At 50.8% G+C, this 22,405-nt stretch overlaps 1 protein-coding gene across 1 annotated transcript in view; it reads right to left on the bottom strand.

The window, feature by feature from the left end:
* LOC144132722 (uncharacterized) overlaps window positions 1-22,405 on the bottom strand; it is a 28,342-nt gene that overhangs the window by 4,616 nt on the left and 1,321 nt on the right. Inside the window, exons 2-5 of the mRNA XM_077665330.1 lie at window positions 13,478-13,625; window positions 7,781-7,889; window positions 6,471-6,851; window positions 990-2,258 (exon numbers count right to left, since the gene is read on the bottom strand). Coding sequence (XP_077521456.1) covers window positions 990-2,258; window positions 6,471-6,851; window positions 7,781-7,889; window positions 13,478-13,625 — 1,907 coding nt within the window. The remainder of the gene's footprint in view (window positions 1-989; window positions 2,259-6,470; window positions 6,852-7,780; window positions 7,890-13,477; window positions 13,626-22,405) is intronic.

Below are 22,405 nucleotides of genomic sequence, written 5' to 3'. Positions count from 1 at the left end.
ACTTAGGTGGCCCACCTGTTACGTAGGTTGCTCTCTAGGCACCACCTGCCGGAGTCATGCTGCATATAGTTCACTCGCATAGCCGACAACGCCGAACCCGGATTTTCTGCGTAACGGCGCCTAGCGTTAACACCAGGCCTAGAGTAGCGCCTGCATGGCTCCTTTCGAGTGGAGTGATTGTTAATAGTCTACCGTTTCCTAAACTATCTTTTCCTTGAATATAATGAAGAAGTATAGACACCAAATTTTGGTTGCGTGTCTTCTTATTTGCTATGATGCTTGAAGATGAAGATACTCCAAATTTTATCTCATATTGTTTCGGTTTCAACAGCCGAACGATGGCTGCAACAACGGAGCTTAGTATAGGTCACAGAAGGCGTAATGGCTAGGTATAATTCGCTCACATTCCAGTTCTCGAGGCAGGTTGGCATCAGCCCTGTACTGAACTTAAACGATGAAGCAGCGATTATACGAGTTTTTTCATGCCTCACATAACCTATACTAAACTTTGACGTCATGGCCATTGTTCGGCTATTTAAACGAACTGAAAGCGAATGACGAAAAGTTGAAAATTATTGAGCGCTCGTATGCGAATATACACTAATATATACACTATATACACTAATGCGTAATACATATATACACTAACGCGCCGCGTATCCTTACAACGAAAAAAAATGATGCAGCCAAAACTATGGTGTCTGTACGCCATAACAGGCATTTAATACTTTTTTCTGCATCTGGAAACTGAAGAAATCCTTGAGTAAATTGTGCTTATTTATGACGATTACAACTATATGCGCCCAACTACGAACTCGATCCGAATTGTGGAGTGAAATATCCACACTTGGTACATGGACACTTGAGCGTAGATTTGGCACCGGCTACCATATTGTCACCATAATTGTGTAGCTAATTCAGTGTGTTTCACAGATAATTACATAAAATAAAACAAAGGTAATCATTTCTGATTAAGCGAAATGGGTTACCTTATCCGGCTCGTCAGCAGGGACGACTGTCGGCGCAGAATCTACACCGACCCTTGTGCGGCTTCTGGCTGTCGCTCGTTGTGCAGAAGGTCCGCTGGATGTGCGCTGTTTGTGCATGTGTTGTCCAGCTGGGGTCCGTGGAGAGGGCGCTTCTGCACCCAGCGATTCATCATACTCGTGTTGGTCAGTGGCATCCACTGCACTCGTTTGCTCCTGAACGCCAGCGGCAGTGTCGGTGGTCGGAGGGACCTCGGAGGCTACGGCGGGAACTGGGGATACGCCACCGCTTGGGGATACCGCGGCCGAGGTAACTGGAGAAAAACCATCATCTGCATCCATTCCTGTCGTGGGTAAAACAGATTCGCCACCGGCAGAGAACTCTGCGGCAGCGTTACAGCCCGAAATGCTCTTGCCGACTACGGTGGGGATCGGAGGCGCGCCACGGAGCGGAGACACTGCTGCGGAGGTAATGGGCGGCATGCCTTCGTGCGGCTCAGTGGGTTCAGGGAGTGTTATAGGCTTGTCGCCATTCACAGAAGTATTCGGGTAAAGAATGCCCTCGCTGGCTATGGTGGACATTGGAGACGCGAGTGGGGACACTGCGGTTGAGGTAATAGGTGAAAGGCCGTCCGGTGCTTCAGGGTCTGCCTTGGCCACAAGGGACTTGCCACCTGGACGGGACACTGCGGCACCCTTGGGGGTTACGGTGGGGATTGGAGACGAGCCACCAGCTGGGGACACCACGACCGATATAACGGGCAAAGGGCTCTCTGGCGCTTCGGTGCCTGCCATATGCATTATATCCATGATATCTGGAGGGAACCTCGGAAAAGCACTGGGGGCCGATGGGCCCTCGAAGGCTGCAGTGCGAGGAGATCCCAGTGGGGACATCGCTGCCGAGGTAATGGGCGAAATTCCTTCGAGCATTTCATCGCCTGCGATGGGCTTCAGTGCCGTGCTATCTGGGGAGAACCTTTCAGCACCGCTGGAGGTCGAAAGGCCTCGAGACGTTGCGGAGCGTACGTTCGGAATGGCAGATGCGCCACCGGGGACTTTGACGCCTGCCTTCGGCATCAGAGAAGTATCACTCGGATGGGGCTTTGCGGTTGCATCTGCGGCTGAAAGGGCCTTGCGGGTGCCTGTGGTGGACCTTGGAGAAGTAGCGACAGGCGGGGACTTCGCGGTGGGTTCTGGCTTGGTCGAGTGCCGATGCTGGTAGTGACGCTTTTCTCCATGTCCGTGCTTTCCACTGGTTTTCGGACTTGTCGCCTGAACAAATGTGCGTTAAGAACTAAGAGCTTTCGGTATTTGGTGACACATTTAAATCGCTATTGAAGGCACTGCTTCACCTGAGTGGCAGGTTCATAATCTGTCGTTACGGACAACAAACCTTGGCTCTTAAAGGCAACAGCATTGAATGTGAAAGGACGCTTAACTGGAGGAAATGGAGTGGCTTCATAGTCAGAAATCAGCGCAAAGAAACAAGGCCTAAAAGAACGAAATGCACACACGAGGCTGACTTACGACTAGTTTCTTCCATGACTACAGCGCGACGAACGGGACATACATAGGAGAAGGAAACACGCAGGGACACAACACAGCGCTGTGTTGTGTCCTTGCATGTTTGCTTTTGCTATGTCCCATTCGTAGCACTGTAGTCGTGGAATATCGTCACCAACTCACCGAAGAACTTACCTTGTCGAACTAGTTTCATCATAGCGAAAGCGGCAGACACAAAGCATGAAATGACATAAGCAAACATTCAAAAATCCTGGTACGAAACAGGTGTGTCATACATGTTAGAGCAAAAAAAAATCCGACAAAAACCATGAATGCTTGCAGCATAGAGAGGCTAACTGACCGCTGCTGCAAGGTACGGACGCTCTTTTTGTTGTCAGAGAAATAGAAGGATCGATCACGCGGCTACCACTGCCGTTGACTACGAGAAATCTGTTATTACTTCCCTCGTGGGCTGGTCGCGTCTCTTACCAAGCACCACAGTTGCGCGGAAAAGCGGGTAACATTTTCAATTGCAGAGCGTTTAGGTAAATGAGAGAAACCTGTCGACAGAAAATATTTTTTTCTTCAATTAATCGGACATCCAGGCAGACGCCGGTTAGACCGACATAGTAATCGCCAAAGTAATCGTCCCTTAATTATACAGCTGCTTGTGTGCTACACGGAACAAAACCTTATTTGTGTTCAATGTCGCAGCGCTTTGCACTTTGTAAAGCATCTGGTCGCTTGCGCTCCGCTCCGCATAAACTCCATGGACATGTTCATGGCGGCAGACATGGCCGTTCCAAAGCGATACCGGTTAGCCATGTTGTGCAACCGATGCAGAAAACGATGCAAGTACAGTCTTTGTCAGACATACACAGCCCACCGCGTTTGCTTCGGGGCCATACATTGTGGCCCGTTTTGCATCGTCGGCAATCGAAGTCTGTCGAAAGAGGCAGTATTTCTCGTTCAAAACAATGCGTACAATTTAGGACTGCCGAGTGAGCTAGAGAGCCTCGCTCAGGACTCAGAATGCAAACCCATTGGGCTCTATATTTTTTACAAACGCTGTACGTAAGGCAGGACGACCGGCTTTTGGCGCGATACCGTTAGGAGGGCCATGAAGGCGGAAGCCGTCCGGCTGCGTCAGCGGTGTTGGTGTGAAGCCTCCACCTGCCAGGTGGTGCTTAGGGGCATCTCTCTTCATCTGCCACCTGTCAACCGAACCCTACTCCTACTGCATCTCTCTCCCCTCCCCTTCCACTAGAGTAGGGAAGACGAGGGAGACGCAGCACGAAGAATGATTTAGCAAAGATTAATGTTCCTAAGAAGACAAAGACTTCGACAACAGCAGGACCAAGTGCAAAAAAAATGGAGGATAAATTTAAGCTCCGCCTTCAGGCTGTGGCGCGATAGCATAGTGGGTTAATTCTCATATATGCAGCAGGTCATTCTCTACTTTACCTACATAGATCCCTGGGTGTCCCCATACCCCTCCTGGCCGCGGCGGCGGCGTTTAGATGGAGGCGAAACGCAAAGGTGCCTGTGTGCTGTGCGATATCAGTGCACGTTAAAGATCCCGACGTGGTCGAAATTATTCAGGAGTCCTCCACTACGACACATGACCCGCCGCTGTGGCTCTGTGGTTAGAGTACTCGGATACTGATCCGGAGTACCCGGGTTCGAAACCGACCGCGGCGGCTGCGTTTGACGAAGGCGAAACGCAAAGGCGCCCGTGTGCAGTGTCAGTGCACGTTAAGGATCCTCAGGTGGTCGAAATTATTCCGGAGCCTTCCACTACGGCACCTAAGCTTCCGTCCTTTCTTCGTTCACTCCCTCCTTTATCCCTTCCCTTACGGTGAGGTTCAGGCGTACGCCGAGATGTTAAACAATTACTGCGCCGTTTCCTTTCCCCCAAAACCAATTTTCCACGATGACACCTCTTTCTCTTTCTTTTAGTGCATTCTCACTTTCCTTCCTTCCGCACAGCGAAGTTATGGGCTGGTTTATCCGATATGTTCAAGGGCAAAAAGAACCACGACAGGAACAGAACTGCTCATCCTGTCCACTTCTCTTCCTACGTCCTGTTCCCGTCGCGGTTCTTTTTACTCTTATCCTTACTTCGCTTACGGTGCGGTTTGGGTGTGCACCGAAATGTTAGACAATTATTGCGCCTTTTACTTTCCGCAAAAAACAAATTTTCCATTTTCAGTGGTAGCTCGCGCATCGAGTGCCTCGCGCATAGAGGATGCGTCGTGCGTGTACAGTGGGTGCTTGGCCACTGCGGCATTGCCGGCAACGAGGAAGCTGACGACCTCGCGACCGCCGCACATCAACTACCTCCCAGCGATCTGCCCCCAGCGCTGGAGGACTTGCGTGCGGTCATCCAGGACTATCTCCGAAAGCAGAACCCCGACCCACGCATCGCAAGAGGTGAGCGCATCTACAGCATCACCGGCTGTCGCGCACTTACGCGGTCGCAACGTACAATGATCCTCCGCGCGCGCATTGGCTGCGTGTGGCCCGGGGAACGACGGGAGCGTCACGGAATCGCGACGAGTGATGTGTGTGACGGATGCGGTGCAGTGAAAACACTAGAGCACCTGCTCCTTCACTGTGCCGCGTTCGCCGATGCTCGTCGCAATATGCTTGCGGGGCCTATAAGGCGCTGGGCATACTACCAGACTCCCTCAATCCGCTATTGTGGCCGCAGGGCAGTGCGCGCACCCGTGAGCGAACTTTGGTGAGCCTGTGTGCATTCCTCAAACAGACGGGCTTGACGTCCCGTCTGTTCTCCGCCAGGTAGTTACACGCAGTGACCGAAAGCTCCGCGAGTTCTACCTTGTACGATTAACAACTGGACGCCCCACTCCAGTTGTAGTCAACACAGTGCTGTGCGCGCGTTTTTATTGCCCCATCATGAACTAATCACGTGCACAACCTGGATATATTTCTTATTGTGTAAATAGTTTGTGTATATTATCTCTCTCCCTATCCTCTTTTCCTGTCCCCTCACCTCTTTCATTTCATTTCTCCATTCTGCCTGCAGTCCTTTATTTCTGCTGCCCCAGCTCAGGTGCTTCAGTACCGATGGCAGATGTCGGGGCTAGCTAAAATCTTTTCCTTCCTTTTTGTTATTATTTTAATAAAAACCACTTACTACTACTACTTTCAGTGGTGCAGCAGTAAAGCCAGGAGCCACTGCCCAGCGATGCTAGGGGCTCCCAGCGGTGGGCCTTGTGCGACCCAGCGGCCAATTATTAATTTAACTACCGCCTTCCAAGGCGGGCAGTTTGCTCACTATTCGTTGGGCAGGTTTTGATAGCGCTTCAAGGTCACGTGACCTAGGTGGCCCACCTGCCTCCTAGGTTGCTCTCTGGCCACTACCTGCCAGATCCATGCTCGTCATTTTCTTCGCTCACAACGCCGACCTCGGATTTTCAGGTGAACGGGGCCTTAAAAGCTATCGCGTGATATACAGCCTCCCGAAAAACTACCTGTGCAAAAATGAAACTTGCGGAAGCTATTCCTTCCCGCGCATCCTTCCCGTGCAAGTAGTCCTTCTCTTTCATAGATTCATGGATCGCAGGGAGCCTTCATACCACTACCGGCACAGTGGTGCAGCGGTTAAGCGATGCGCCACTGCTCTCTGGCTGGAGGCTGTTTCAAACACGGCCACCGGTGGTGCTTCTGATAACCTGCAGGTTGCTCTTCCTGAGCTCCCGAAAGGCTGATCTTTGCACAGATGGATCTTCGGGAGGCTCTCAATTACTCGAGCAATAAGCTGATACGCATTGCCACGGTAGAAAAGCGGCAACTGTATTGACTTTATTTGAATTAATTTCATTGCCACCTGTCATGTCCACAGCCCCTTGAGCAGGTGGACCACCTCCTTTTTCGTGACTTGGACTGACGGACACCGGGTTACCTACTGAACGGGACTGCTAATGCAATATCACAATAAAATAAAGAAAAGCCCACCTTCAGCTGTGAACCCGCAGTTGCGGCTGACGGTGAAGCCGGATGACTTGCCGCATCTGGTAGCGCCATGCCCAGCTGGACTGACTGGCTGGGACCGTGCCGCCGTTCGTGTCCCCTTGCTGAGGCCCTTGCTGTCGGTGATGCGGCAGATTCGCCCGGGCTATGGCCAGCAGCCTCTTCCGGGCCTGTCTCCTTGCGGGCTTTGTCGACAGTAGTGGTACTGGAGGCCGTAGGCTTGCCGTCGGCCGCCTTGGAGGTCGTGATGATCCGCGAAGGCGTGCGGCCCGACAACGGAGACTTCGCGGAGGCATTCTCCGCCCCAGTGGATTGCCGGCGTTTTCCACTGTGTCCGTGGCTTGCGCTTGGTTTGGGCATGATGACCTGGGCGCGAAAGTTCAAAGATGCCCGCAGTAGCGGTTTAGATGCATACAAACAGGCGGGTCAAATAAAAAGAAGTAAAGATCCGTCAAGTCCAACTGAGGGAAAGCTTGCGGAAAATTCACGACATGAAATTTAGACAGGTTTGACCGAATGAACGACACAGTGCACATGTTCATTGAATTGTGCTCTCTGTTCAGAGTAAATGGCTAAGCTGGACTTTTGGTTTCCGCAGCATTGGTGTAGAAAGAAGGGCGTTTCAATTGCACTGCGTCAAGAAATATGACACGCTGATTGATTTTGGATGAAGTGGTCGGAAGCTTCCTTCTGAGAAGCACCTCATTCATTTTGGCTTCGAAACAAGAAGGCAGCCACCACAACTTTTAAATAAAAACTGATATATAGCGTGTGGTTTTGCAGTTCCTTATGTGCTGCAGGAAATATTGAAAGCGTGCAAGAACAATTGCTCTCCCAAATCATTACGGTGATCTTCTTTGAAATGTCATAGCGCAAGAGGTGGCGTAAAGCACGACGGAAATAATATTTCATGTAATGAGCCTGCAGTGGCTTGTCGGAAACTCGAGAGCCGTTTTTTAGCCTGCGCTTTGAGTTCAGAATCCGCCAGGGGACGTCGGAGGAACGCGAGCGCCCAAACTTCAGAAGTTGTCGCGCTACCTTCCGCGAGCCGTCATCTAGCAAAGCGCAGCGCCACGCGGATAAGATTATTCGCGGCAACGCACTGCAGCGCACGATATGTGGTTAGATGTGTGGCAAGATACCAGGTGGTGATATATCCCGTCACGAAGGCAAGTTAGTCTATCGTACTGACTGCATCAGGATTACGTTTCAGGAAACCAGAACGAATTAAGGCAGGGGGCCCTAAATTGCCGCCACTTATAAATGCCTGCGAATAAAGCGAGAAAGGCCCGCACCTCGTGAAAAGGGATGGTTGCGTTGCAGAGTCGGATGGAGGGACGCTGTTGCTGCTGTTGCCGAAAGTGATGGATTCTCAACGGTAGCAGTTCTTCTTCTTCTTTACCCCTGTAAACATGGCACATACCCACGCCGGGGGATTGGCGAGGGTTCGGTGGTGAATGCAAGGAAAATCACATAGGTGATTGCGAGGAAAAGAGAGGCATGAGGAGGAAATGTAAAATAGTGAAACGAACGAAGACTAGAATAAAAATGAAACAGTTTTGAAGAACAAGGAAAATAAAGAAATAAAAAATACACACTGTCGCTTTCTTCGCCTGCAAGCTTGGGGCACTCGAGCCATAAACGTGCCACGGCTCAGCTCTGGCTTCTTCGTTCTGGCTGGCTCGAGTGCGTGCGCAGCTATAATATTTCTGCCGCCAGGAGATTGGTTCGCATAAACTTCTTGTATCTTTACTTGAGAATCAACGCAAACCTTTCGTCAAATCTTTGAAAGCTGTTTCAACCTTTTAGCGAACCAAACAAAGGCACACAGCTGGGCGTGTTGGTGACATAATTCCCTTCTCTCGACGGAATACAATCCCAAGGATGATGATGCAGACTGCGTAGTGCTGGCCAGCCCCTTTACAACGGACGGACGCAAGAAATGTCCAAGACTAAACCAGTAGGCTGCAGAAGTGTGAGAATAAGACATGCAGAATTAATAAAAAAGGGTAAAAACGAGAAACTGAGAGATAGTCTGAGGCGATGAACTGCGTAAACAGGGTGGATTTTAGGGTGATGCTTTTCCATTTTATGCTTTTCTCTTTCGCCGCATCTCATTGCCTGAAAGCTGCAACGATTAATTTCGCTTTGCTCTGGCTGGATTTTATGGCTCGCAAGTCATTGTTTGCTTTATATTGATACAGTTACATTTTGATTTATTTTCGCTGGCATTATGGCTCGCTAATTATTTTTTATGCTTTCGCATTTGTTGCATTATGAAAATAATAATAATAATAATAATAATAATAATATTAATAATAATAATAATTGGTTCTTTGGGGAAAGGAAATGGCTCAGTATCTGTCACACATCGGCTGATACCTGAACCGCGCCGTAAGGGAAGGAATAAAGGAAGGAGTGAAAGAAGAAAGAGGTGGCCGTAGTGGAGGGCACCGGAATAATTTCCGGACCACCTGGGGATCTTTAATGTGCGCTGACATCGCACAGCACACGGGCGCCTTATCGTTTTGCCTCCATAAAAACGCAGCCGCCGCGGTCGGGTTCGAACCCAGGAACTCCGGATGAGTAGCCGAGCGCCCTATAGCCACTGAGCCATCGCGGCGGGTGCATTATGAAAAGGAAAAATGGTTTTCAGGAAAGGAACTCACGCAGTAACTGTCTCACATATTTCAGTGGACACCCGATCCGCCCCGTAAGGGAAGGGATAAAGGAGAGAGTGAAAGAAGAAAGGAAGGAAGAGGTGCCGTAGTGGAGGTCTCGGAAACAATTTCGACCACCTGGGATCTTTAACGTGCACTGACATTGCACAGCACACGGGCGTCTTTTTCCGTTTCACCTCCATCGAAACGCGGCCGCCGCGGTCGTGTTCGAACACGGGTACTCTGGCTCACTACCCGAGAGCCTTAGCAACTGAGCCACCGCTACGGGTTTGCATTATGCGCATTTCGCCTTTCTTGGCGTGCAGCGTCGGACTAGCCGATGGTTCCCTCTCTCCTCACTCGCCGCTCGCTAGGGGGCGTAGTTAGCCTCTTCTACAATCACCGGAATTTCCAGCGACTCCAGCCTCTATCGATGCACATTTGCCTTCTCGAATCTCGTCGATGGACGTTTCTCGCGCTCGGCTACGCTCGGTTCGGTGGAGGCGCCGGAGGCTTCACTCGACGGCCGCCCAGAGACACACGCCGGCTAATACTGCTTAGTGAGTAAAAGAGAGAAGGAAAAAGAGAAGCAAACGAGCGCATTCTCGCTCGCTGTACGGATAACCGAAACGTATGTCGTGCCCAGAGCACAGCGATTCACCGCTCTGTCAGTCGCCTTTGAGTGACCATAACAGATGATGGTGATAATGGATCAGCGCCGCCTGAATAAAATCTGATGACAACTGATAAGAACACAATTAAGAGCGCTTATTCCCACTGTCCGAAGTCGTCCGATGTCTAAGATTGTAACATAGTACTACAGGGTTGTACTCTCTCGACTTGCAACCGGTAATGTTCTCAGTACCATTTTTGATGAGATACAGTACCACCGGCACTTGGCGAAAATGCAAGCGTTATCTCTGCGAGGCCTTCGAGTGCGAAAGAAGTAGCAGCCACTTCCTCACCACCCGCCGCGGTGGCTCAGTGGTTAGGTTGCTATGGTTGCGCAGTTCAAATCGCGTTATAACGTGCGTGCTAGTCATGCAGTGGGGACATCAGTGAGCTGTGTTCTGTTAAGAACTGTCTTGGTATCGAGAAGCAAGCAGTCGTGTGTTGCACAAGGGGCAGGTTTGCGCTCTGTGATCTGTTGTACGGGAAGGAAAATTTGAGAGTTATTTGTGTGCATGCTCCTACAAGACCGCGTGAACGTCTTTTGTTCTTCCAGGAACTGTTTGCGTAGATCGAATGCAATAGACTTGCCATTCTTTTGGGGGATTTCGATTGTGTTCTCAGTGCAGATGACCGATAAGGCTCAGCGGTCACCGAAAGCGAAAGTGCCGTTTTCTTGACAGAAAACATTGAAAAGTATTCACTTCAAGACGTAGCCCAGTATGCAGAGGGAGAAATGAGATGTCGTTATGCGCATTTCCAAGGGCGTAGTCATGCTAGGGCAGATAGAGCTTACGTTTCCCTTGAGCTAGCGGCGATTTGCGATAACTACACCATCGAACCAGTTACATTTAGCGATCACTGTTGTGTCATATTCACCATGGGAAAGAACCTGACACCTCAAGCGAAATTCAGCTTGGACTTGTGGAAACTCAATGCAAAATTATTAAAGGACGATACGTTTCTTTTAGAAACCAAAAACATGTTAGGAAAAGTTTGGCTGAGTTATGAGAAAAGTTGGGCAGAAAAGTGGTAGGAATTTAAATTTTATGTCAAAATGAGGGCTGTCGAAAGTCCGTAGAAATCAAACATGCTGAAAGAGCGGAACTAAAGAACCTAAAACAGATGTTGAAATAATTAATTTTAGAAAAATATAGAGCTCCAGGATTATACACTGATCTTATCAGCGAAGTTAAAGCCAAGCTTGAGGCTATCAATGTGACCAGGTTTCAGGGAGCTGCAATCCGGGCACGGACGGATCGCTTGCTGGCAGATGATATGTCCAGTAGGCGGAATTTGACGACAGAAAAAAGATACGCTAGAAGGAAAAATATCGTAGAAACTGAAAACAAGGGTACTCTGACGGACGATCCGAAGGTGAAAAGGGAGGCTTTCCGTCAGCATTACCGTGATTTGTTCGCTTCCAAATCGGCGGATGTACAGGCCTCTCAGGATGAGTTTTAAAATCTATTACCCCAACTGACCAATGAAGACACTGACATCTTGTCTGCCGACTTATGGACAGCGGAATTGGAATACGCTATTGATGAGCTTTAATTGGGGATATCGCCAGGTCCTGATGGGATAACAGCGGAATTTTTTAAGGCATTCAAACGCAAAACTGCTCTCATTTTACAACGCGTTTATGAAGAGTCATTTAGAACGGTTTTTTTTTTTGCCACCGTCGTATTATCGTGCGCATACAGTACTCATACCAAAAACTGACAATGCTGCGAAGCTTAGGCAGGTTACTGGTTATCGACCGATAACGCTTAGTAATGTTGATTATAAGATTTTTATGAAGCCCCGCCGCGGTGGCTCAGTGGTTAGGGCGCTCGACTACTGATCCGGAGTTCCCGGGTTCGAACCCGCGGCGGCTGCGTTTTTATGGGGGAAAAACGCTAAGGCACCCGTGTGCTGTGCGATGTCAGTGCACGTTAAAGATCCCCAGGGGGTCGAAATTATTCCGGAGCCCTCCACTACGGCACCTATTCTTCCTTTCTTCTTTCACTCCCTCCTTTATCCCTTCCCTTACGGCGCGGTTCAGGTGTCCAAAGATATATGAGACAGATACTGCGCCATTTCCTTTCCCCAAAAAACCAATTATTATTATTATTATTATTATTATTATTATTATTATTATTATTTTATATTATTTTTATGAAAGTATTAGCCAAACGTTTACAGTCAGTTATGAACATCTTGGTTGGCCCCCACCAGACGTGTGCAATTCAAGGGCGTACTATCTTCACGAATGTTCGATCATGTCACTCGAAGTACACTGGAATGCTTTGACGCTAAATTTAGGCGAGTCGCAATGTTGCAGATTGATTTAGAGAACGCCTTTAACCGTGTATGTCATGACATTCTTTTTAAAATCCCCGAACATGTCTTTGTTTGTTAAGTTATTTTAAAAGGGGTTAAAATGGCTTATAGTAACTGTACCACGAATCTGGTTGTTAACCGAGAGCTCGCAGACAAAATTGCCGTGAAAGCATCCGTGCGGCATGGCTGCCCATCGTCGCCTCTACTTTTCGCTCTGTACCTAGAGCCACTTTGCCGGAATGTAATAAATAACTGCTCTATTCGTGGCTTTGAACTAGAAGCATGTGAAATTAAAGTCTTGGCTTATGCCGATGACGCGGCAATTTTTTGCAGCGATCACAACAGCATAGAACATGCGATGTCGGTTGTTCGCAGGATTTGAAATGTAACCAATAGCGTTGTTAATCTGGACAAATGTGAGGGCCTTTGGCATGGGAACTAGACATCAGCGCCTTTGTTTCAAGTAAGTGTAAATTGGTCACATGTCCCTTCCAAGTACCTAGGCATTCCTCTTGAGAACTATCGAGATAGCGATGGCTTTTGGAAGGAGAAAATTCAAGAGCTGTCCAGGCGTACACAGAAATGGTCGGGAAAGGGGCTGTCTATATTCGCGCGCACAAACATATGTAGTGTATATCTGGCTCCAAAACTGTGCTATTTGTTGCAGGTCCTTTCGTGCTCTCGACTTAACATTCAAATGTTTCATCGTCTCTTCGCCGTTTTTGTATGGCAGTCCTCATGGGAGAGGACTAAACCTGATAATTTATTTCTGCGTTTGAGAAAAGGGGGTCTTTCTTTGACACACTTGTACCTGAGGCAGCTGGTGTCAAGATTTATGTTTCTTCGAGATCAAAGCGACCCTTTCTACCGGACTTTTATTCAAGTGAGGCTTTCATCGGCTTTGCCAAACTATGTTATTTCCACTGCAGACGGGATGCGATACAGTGCAAGTAGATTTTTGAAAGAAGTGGTCTTTGCTTTCCGGTTTGTAAATGCTCGGTTCAGTTAAGAATACCTTTGAAATGTGACGCGTAAGAAATTGCTAAAAGATTTGATTGACTGTGTCTTCCCTGAGCCAATATATCGATCTCTGTATAGTGGACGCCAATAAGGAAATGTTTTAAGAAGAGTAAGGAAAATGGTGGTGCCAGCGGGTGTGAACACGTTTTTCTTCAAGTTGCACACTGGTACGTCGCAGGTTAAAACGTCGGATGGTGGAGAAGGGATTGTTTTAACCATTGGGTGCTGATTGCTTGTTATGTCACAAACCATAGTCAACAGAACACGTATTTATTGATTGCTGGGATGCGCTCCAGCGTATAATAAAGAAACACTCACCCTTGACGCCGTATGGGATACGATTCCTGGACGTTGAGCCGGATCCTTATAAATACGATGTAGTTTTCCTCCTTGGCCTGCACAGTACTTGGCGAAGCAGGACGGCTGTGCGACACTGCGATGAAGATGCGCGGTCTGTACGAGATTACTTCAAAGACAACGTATTTAAGCTGCGTGAAGTGTACAAGGAGCTATGTTTTGAAGTTATCGAATTGATGGGAGAGTTGTGTTCTTTGAAACAGTTTTGATTTTTTCACGTGAGTGAAACGCATGTCCGCTCTTGATGTGTGAGAATGTAGCGCAGAACATGTTTGTGATCTGTCGTAAACTGTTGAAACAGGCAATAAAGACAAAAAAATGCTCAGTGGTTAGGGCGCTCGGCTACTGATGCCGAGTTCCCGGGTACGGACCCGACCGCGGCGGCTGCGTTTTCATGGAGGCAAAACGCTAAGGCACCCGTGTGCTGTGCGATGTCAGGGCACGTTAAAGATCCCCAGGTGGTCGAAATTATTCCGGAGCCCTCCACTACGGAACCTCTCTTTCTTTCTTCTTTCACTCCCTCCTTTATCCCTTCCCTTACGACGCGGTTCAGGTGTCCGCCGATATGTGAGACAGATACTGCGCCATTTCCTTTCCGAAAAAAGCAATTAATAATTAATTAATAACACCTCCTCACCCATCACTCAGCTAGGGGTCTGCACACACACCCATCGCAACCCTCGGTTCACCTTCCGACCGCAAACCTGCCCACCGAAAGGATGGATCGATGGATGGAAGTTGGAAGCGTCCCCTTTGAAACGGTGTGGTGGCAGTTGCCGCCATGTTCGGCTTTTTGTTCCTTATTTTTGTCTAATTGTGTTGTAAATTTGTTTTAAAATTCGCCATTTTCTTTAAATACGTCGTCCTACACTTTTAACTTTGTCACCTCTCTGCTTTTGAACCAACAAACTTCCAATCGCTTTTTTCTAACTTCCTCGTCAGATTTATTTACATGACCATTGTTATCTCTAAACCCTAGGGCCTCAAGAAGAGTGATTGTGCCTGCATCGGCATGCGGATGGATACCATCACATTTGAGTACGATGTGTTTTCTTTTTTTAATACAGATCTGCCTTCAAAGAGTAAGGCACTGCCTCTTGAGTTATCATAGAACGCTTCCTTCCTGATCTGTCTTTTCCAGTATCGACAAAGTTCTGCACAATGCTTATTTTTCATTGAATTATTCCAAGTTTACATTAACCTGTCGTTTAATGCTCGTTCTTCCTCCGCCCTCGTGTCCGGCATACTTACTGGTTAGTTTTCTAGTTCTTTCCCGCCATTGTGAGTCAACCTTTACTAGAGTCACTGGAAAAAATTTCAGAGTACCGCATTCGTTTGCCCCTCGCCGCCGACGCGTTCATTGGCCCAACCGTACCACGTGACTTTGGGGACTTTCGACCTTCCAAGCGCCGGGCGGGCCGGCTGAGTTAGAGCGCAGGGAGGGCAGGTTTCCTACGTTTCTTGATTGTCGCGCTCGCGTTTGACTGCAAGGAAATCATATGCCTGGCTGATGTTCTGCCTTCGGATGCAGCAAACGAACCGAGTCGGGAAAGACTTTTTTCTCGATTCCGACTGTGAAAAATGAACGCGAGCGTCGTTCTGCGTCGTTACACAGAATCGGCAGGGAGAACTTCAAGCCTACACAAAACACCCGCGTGTGCGAGGTAAGTACACCTTGCTTGTGCTTTTCGGCACTGTTTTAGAAGATATTTAGGCGAAGTGCACGCGGTGTTAGCGATGCTACGAAAATATATGAGTTCACTGCATGGATCGTTCTTGCCTTGCACACTTGACGCGGGTGCACGTGTACGCGCTTGTTGCTCAGCACACGCGATTATTCCGTGCTCGTGGCACGCGAAGGCACACTTGTCACGCGAGAATTCCACGTTCTCACGTGCACCAGGTAATCGCATGATTTCTCCGCGCACGTGAGCGCGCTCTCGCCTCGAGTCACATCGGCCCCTGGCATTTGTTTTTTCGCAGAACGCGACGATCGCTGTCAATAAAAGCAGTAATAAATAAGCTGGGAGGAGTAGCCGCTCATGAACGCACTAGACAGCCGCGTTCATAAATCGCAATGTAACAAACTTTCGCTCATTAACAGCGTGCAGAAGTACACAGGCAACAAATCTTTAAATCATTTTGAAAGCGCAGCCGCTCATGAACGCACTGGACAGCCGCGTTCATAAATCGCAATAGCAAACTCTCACTTATCAGTGTACAGAGGTACATATACGCTGCTGTAATCACGCGAATGGCTCATTGTCGTGCGCGGCTGGCTTGGACACATCCGGAGCCTCAAGTAATCACGTACGGAACGCCGCCTGTATGTGGACAAGAGTGCGTACGCTGTGATCCATTTCCTTTTGACGCCACGTGGAACTAACGAGTCAAGCGGACGGCGACGGAGGGGAGTTCGGGGTGCGCAGACGAGCCAGCTTGGCTGGGCCCCATTGTTCGCAGCCCGCTCCGAGAAGCAGCAACGAAGGCGCGTTGCCTTTCATCCCTACCGCGGCGACGCTGCCCAAGGCCATTACCCGGGCGGCGGTCGTTCAGTGTGTGGCTAGGAGGCAATTTCGAAGACGCGTTCCTCATGTCCACTGTGAGCGCTTATCAGCTCCATATGACTGCCAGGCACTTCCTGTACACGTGGGGCATCAGGAAGAATTGGGGAGCGATGACGCCTTAAGTGGCACGGCTTTCGACGATCTGTGCGGCCCTCGCATGCTCTTTAAGCGAGTAATCATGCCGCCCCGCGGGGGAGGATGGAGTGATCCGAGAGGGGAATTGTTAGTATTCGTGACAATGACCTGTCCCCTCTCCCCAATCTTTGATTGGGCGTGTTTTACGCTCCTCTGTCTCTTTTTCAATGTGTTTTCCTCTCCCATGTGTTTTATTGGATGTGTTTTCCTTTCCCCGGTCCTTGATTGGATGCGTGCTTGTGTTTTGACCTAATTGGTTGGTGTCCCCACTGAGGGCGGGGACTTAGGGATTAAAAGAAGACGTTTTGGTGGGACCGGGGGTTGATTTCGTCTGGTCACTCTGCGGATCAATCACTATGTACATAGTTGTTCTCCTTGTTGTACCTTCCGTTCTGTCTTAACTATTTTTATGTGTGATTAAACAGTTTACTTCCTGAAGTTCCACGAGTAATGTGACTGAGCAAGTTTAGAACCTCAAGACGTCGGCATCCAACAACTTCTACCTTTCCCCTTCGGGCTGACATCAAGGAAGAGAAAGGGGTAAAAGGAACACAACTGGCGCAGTCGACAGGATTGCGACGTCTTCCTACTCGAGGCAACTGAAGGAGGGCGGAAGTACAAGGCGGCGGACGAGCTATAGCGTGGCACGTCTAGAGGAGAAGATTTCAAGAGTGACAGCTGGTCAACGCCGACGTGACGCTGAAGGTCCAAGTCAGCGGGCAGCTGAAGGAACCAGGTGACCAGAGTCAAGGAGGGCGCTGTTGATCAGGAGGAGCCGACGACGACGCGGATCAAGGAGACGAGTTCCAACCGGGACCGTGCGGCGCAGCGACCAACTTCCGGGCCAGTCTTCCATGCTGGGGCACCGGCAGCCTCGTAAAGCGGAGCTTCGGTAGCCAGGCGAGTACCTTTCTGTTCCTGTCGGGCTTGTGCTTATGCCAAAGCCTTGGGTTTTGAGAAGTGACAGTGTTAAACAGAAAGAGATGGAGAACGGGGCAGGAAACGGAGAGTTGGCAGCCGCGGGTCAGGCAAATGAGGGTCCGACGTACCCTCTGACAGTTAGCGCGCCGGTGCAACAAATGACCGAGTTGCAAGTGCAATTACGAATTGCTGAACTAGCGGTGGAAAAGGAGCGGTTGGCTTTGGAAAATACAAGGCTGAATCTTAAGCAGAGCGGAACAGCGGGTGGGCTTGGTGAGAGCGCGGGAGCGAGCGGAAGAATGGACGAGGACAGAAGGTTGAAATTTGCTAACCTTATGAAAGGCGTCCTCACGCCGATGCCGCTTCAAGAAGCCCTGGTACCAGGGTGGTTCGAGGACGTAGAGGCCACGTTGGGGTCATACGAAGCTCCAACCCAGTGGTGGGCTGGACTAGTTTTGCCACACCTAAGCGAGAGGGCACGCATGCTACTCACGCGGTTGTCCGCAGAGGAAAGGAGCGAGTACGCACTCCTGAAAGCTAAAGTGTTAGACGGCTTGAGGCTCACTGCCGCCGAATACAAGCGTCTTTACTCATCCGCGAACAAAAACCCAAATGAGACGTGGGAGCAGTTTGCGGTACGCCTGCAGAACTACCTGGAATACTATTTAAACAGCTGTCAGGTAACTTCGTTAGAGGAGTTCAAACTGCTAGCCGTCGCGGACCGACTAAAGGAAGCCCTCAGTGCAGAGGCGAGAGCGCACGTTGCTCTAAATGATAAGCCAGGGTTCCTAAAACCTAGTGAGATAGTCACGCTGGCCGAAAACCACGACGAAAGCCGAAGATATAAGGTCGGGAAAGCAGCGAGCGCGGCGGTGGCGACGAACGAGGCAGTCGAGGTAACACAGCGCGACGGAACCCAGTCCCGACCAAACAACACGCGGCCCCGGGGACGTGGACAGTGTTTCCATTGCCACGGGCATGGGCACATCGCAAGATTTTGCCCGAAAAGACAAACCGCGGAAAAGCCAGACATGGGGGGCGGACGCGCAGACCAGAAATCAGTAATCGCCCGAATATCGGTCCCCTTGCATGACAGGGAGACTGCACGGCTCAGTGGAAAGGCAGCCCGCGGAGGAGAAGGTCAGCGCCGGAGAGGTAACTTTGTTGAGTAGCGGGAACGCTATAAGTGCGCGCATTGACTCAGGGGCCGACATCACGGTCATCCGCAGGTCGCTCGTGCCGCGATATGAATGCGCGGGGGCAACAATAAAACTCACCGGGGCTTTCGGAAAGCAGGTTGTCGCGGAGCTGGCGTACGTTCCCCTAGTAACAACTCAGGGAGCACCCCGAGTATCATTTGACCCGTCGGAGCGGGGCATACTGTGTGCAGTCACAGACGAGCTTATAACTGGGATAAGCGCGTTAATCACTCCCGAAGACTATGAGCAGCTTCTGAGCGATCGTGTCCAGGCGCAAGAACAGGGAGAAGCCGAGGGTTCTGACGAAGAAATCGAAGAGAGGGAGAAGCGGGTTGACGAGGTTCTAGCGGGCGCGGTGGCAGCAGGTTGCAGCGAAGGGGAAACCGCGGTGGCACAGACGACGCGGCAACGGTTTCGCGAGGCGCAGATTGGAGACGAATCACTCCAGGAAGCGTGGGCTCAGGCTAGAGAGGGAACACACGGCATGGCGGTCCGGGACGAGCTTTTGTTCCACCAGGAGCCTGTTGCTGGGCATCCATGTACTCAGCTTGTCCTCCCAACCGAGCGACGCGCAGAGGTGTTAAAAATGGCGCACGACTCAGTGTGGGCAGGTCATCTCGGCGAGCGGAAGACGCTTCAGCGGATAAAGGCTTCATTCTTCTGGCCCGGGGTCACACGCGACGTGAAGCAGTACTGCCGCTCATGCCACTCATGTCAGGTGAAGTCGCGTGCACGCACAGCAGATCGAGTGCCGATCGCGCCGATCGCTAGACCAGAGGCCGCATTCCAAGTGGTAAACATCGACTGCATAGGACCGATAGAACCACCGTCAGCTCGAGGGCACCGCTATGCACTTTGTGTAGTGGACATGAACACGCGTTGGCCCGAAGTCGTGTGTTTAAAAGCGCTGACCGCTAGGGCCACGTGTGACGCTCTTCTGCAAGTATTCGCGTGCCTGGGAGTCCCTGAAACAGTGTGCTGTGACCAGGGCACAAATTTTACCGCAAAGCTTACACAAGAGCTTCTCAGAAAATTGGGCGCCTCTCCGAGGTTTTCCACGCCGGACCACCCTCAAAGCAACGGTCTGGTCGAGCGCTGGAATGGAACATTCAAATCCATGCTATTCCAGATTATTCAGGAGCACGGACGTGACTGGGATAGGCTTGTGCCATTCTTGCTCTGGGCTTACAGAGAGGTCCCTAATGAGACGACCGGGCAGTCGCCGTTTGAGTTAATGTATGGCAGAATACCGACCGGACCGCTATCCATTCTCCAAAAAACTTGGACGGGAGACTGGGCAGTACCAGATTCTTTGGCAACGCCGGCGGCAGAGTACCTGTCAGCTTTGCGCGAGAAGCTGGCCGAGGCAAACGCAAATGCTAGTAACAACAGCACGGTAGCGCTACGCAGGTACACTGGACAATACAACTTGCGCGCTGTCGATAAACACTTCACAGATGGGCAGCAGGTGTTGTTGCTTGAAAGGGATGGCGAGGGAAAGTTGATGTCCAAGTGGACGGGGCCTGTGACGGTAATGCGGAAGACGCGCCCGTACAGTTATCTGATCAAGCTCGACAATGGCGCATGTCGGACTGTCCACGCAAACAAGCTCAGAGCATACCACGCACGGGTGAATGTAGTAGGGGTGATATTCGAGGGCGACGCGGAGTTCGGCGACGTGCCCACGTTCCCCATGCGCTCAGTGCCAGGCGACGCGCTGCCGCCGGGTGCTCTCGAACATTTGAACGAAGCGCAGCGCCGAGATCTAGAGGCACTGATCGAGGAGAATGGCCAGGTTTTCAGCAGTAGGCCCGGCAAATGCACGCTAGGAGCGCACAAAATCGTGCTAAAGGAGGGTGCTCAGCCACGGGCTGGCCATGCGTACAAGGTCCCGATGGCGTATCGGAAGGAAGTGGAGAGGCAAGTAGATGAGCTCCTGGAGTGGGGACTAATATATCCCGTTGAGAGTCCTCATGCTCACCCAGTGGTTTGCGTCGCTAAAAAAGATCGGGGGCTGCGCCTGTGCTGCGATTATCGGAAGTTGAATGCGATAACCGAGCAGGACGCCTTTCCGATGAGCCTACCGTCCGAGCTGCTGTTCCGAGTAGCGAAGGCCAACTTCATCAGCCTAATAGACATGCTGAGAGGCTATTGGCAAATATCCCTTGACGAGCAGGCACAGGCCCTCACGGCATTCGTCACTCCGGTGGGGCAGTACGCATGGAGGGTCATGCCCTTCGGCCTTCGAAATGCGAGTTCGACATTTCAGAGGGTCATAAACCAGGTACTAGCACCGCACCGCGAGTACGCATGCGCCTACATAGATGACCTCGCGATTTATTCAGACACCTGGGAGGAGCATTTGAGGCACGTTCGGGCGGTGCTCGCTTCGATCGCAGCCGCCGGGTTCACCGTGAACGCAGGCAAATGTCATTTCGCGAGACGAGAAGTCGAATTTTTGGGCCATGTGGTTGGGTCGGGGAAGCACAGCGCTAATCCAGGAAAGGTCAAGGCAATAGACGAGATGCCGAGGCCCCAAACAAAAAAGGAGCTCAGAAGCTTTCTGGGCTTAGCTAACTATTACCGACAATATGTCCCCGACTATTCTCGCGTCGTGCTCCCACTGACGAGCTTGACTAACAGGCGGACACCGCAGCGGCTCCCATGGGATGACGAGGCGCAGAAAGCTTTTGATGAGGTGAAAGCTTGCTTGAAGAGCGCATCCTCACTTCATGCGCCTGACCCAAGTAAGGAGTTCGTGCTCGCAACCGATGCTTCGGACTACGCGGTGGGTGCCTGCCTTGCCCAGTGCGATGACGAGGGCCGCGAGCAGCCTATCGCTTTTCTGAGCAAAAAGCTAAGCCCGGCTCAGACCCGCTGGGCGACTATCGAGAAGGAGGCTTATGCCATCATTTGGGCATTAGGGCGACTTGAAGTCTGGTTGTGTGGCGCACAAATTAGGGTCATAACGGACCATAACCCGCTCAAATATTTGACTCTGAGTAGTCCGCACAGCGCCAAGCTGACACGCTGGGCACTCGCTCTGCAGAGATTCGATATCCGGGTCGAGCACAAAAAGGGGGAGCAAAACGCTAATGCCGATGCAATGTCGCGACTCGTAGCTGCCAACTAGAGGCGTGGGGGTATCCGGGGCCTGGAGTTATGTCATGTATGGAGGTGTACCCTGAGGCTTTGGCAACGCATACGGTTCGGCAGCGGCAGATGGTGCTTCTTCGGCTCCGGGCCCGCGGCACGTTGGTCTGTTTCGGTTTTCTGTGTGTGCTTCATTCCAAGATGTTATGCAGCACACTTGGTGGGAGGTGTCGTGCGCGGCTGGCTTGGACACATCCGGAGCCTCAAGTAATCACGTACGGAACGCCGCCTGTATGTGGACAAGAGTGCGTACGCTGTGATCCATTTCCTTTTGACTCCACATGGAACTAACGAGTCAAGCGGACGGCGACGGAGGGGAGTTTGGGGTGCGCAGACGACCCAGCTTGGCTGGGCCCCATTGTTCGCAGCCCGCTCCGAGAAGCAGCAACGAAGGCGCGTTGCCTTTCATCCCTACCGCGGCGACGCTGCCCAAGGCCATTACCCGGGCGGCGGTCGTTCAGTGTGTGGCTAGGCGGCAATTTCGAAGACGCGTTCCTCATGTCCACTGTGAGCGCTTATCAGCTCCATATGACTGCCAGGCACTTCCTGTACACGTGGGGCATCAGGAAGAATTGGGGAGCGATGACGCCTTAAGTGGCACGGCTTTCGACGATCTGTGCGGCCCTCGCATGCTCTTTAAGCGAGTAATCATGCCGCCCCGCGGGGGAGGATGGAGTGATCCGAGAGGGGAATTGTTAGTATTCGTGACAATGACCTGTCCCCTCTCCCCAATCTTTGATTGGGCGTGTTTTACGCTCCTCTGTCTCTTTTTCAATGTGTTTTCCTCTCCCATGTGTTTTATTGGATGTGTTTTCCTTTCCCCGGTCCTTGATTGGATGCGTGCTTGTGTTTTGACCTAATTGGTTGGTGTCCCCACTGAGGGCGGGGACTTAGGGATTAAAAGAAGACGTTTT

Source organism: Amblyomma americanum, chromosome 5 (genome assembly GCF_052857255.1).
Source record: "Amblyomma americanum isolate KBUSLIRL-KWMA chromosome 5, ASM5285725v1, whole genome shotgun sequence".
Taxonomy (NCBI): Eukaryota; Metazoa; Arthropoda; class Arachnida; order Ixodida; family Ixodidae; genus Amblyomma; species Amblyomma americanum.
The sequence above is the reverse complement of the archived record's forward strand: the minus strand, read 5'-3'. Positions and strand labels throughout refer to the sequence as shown.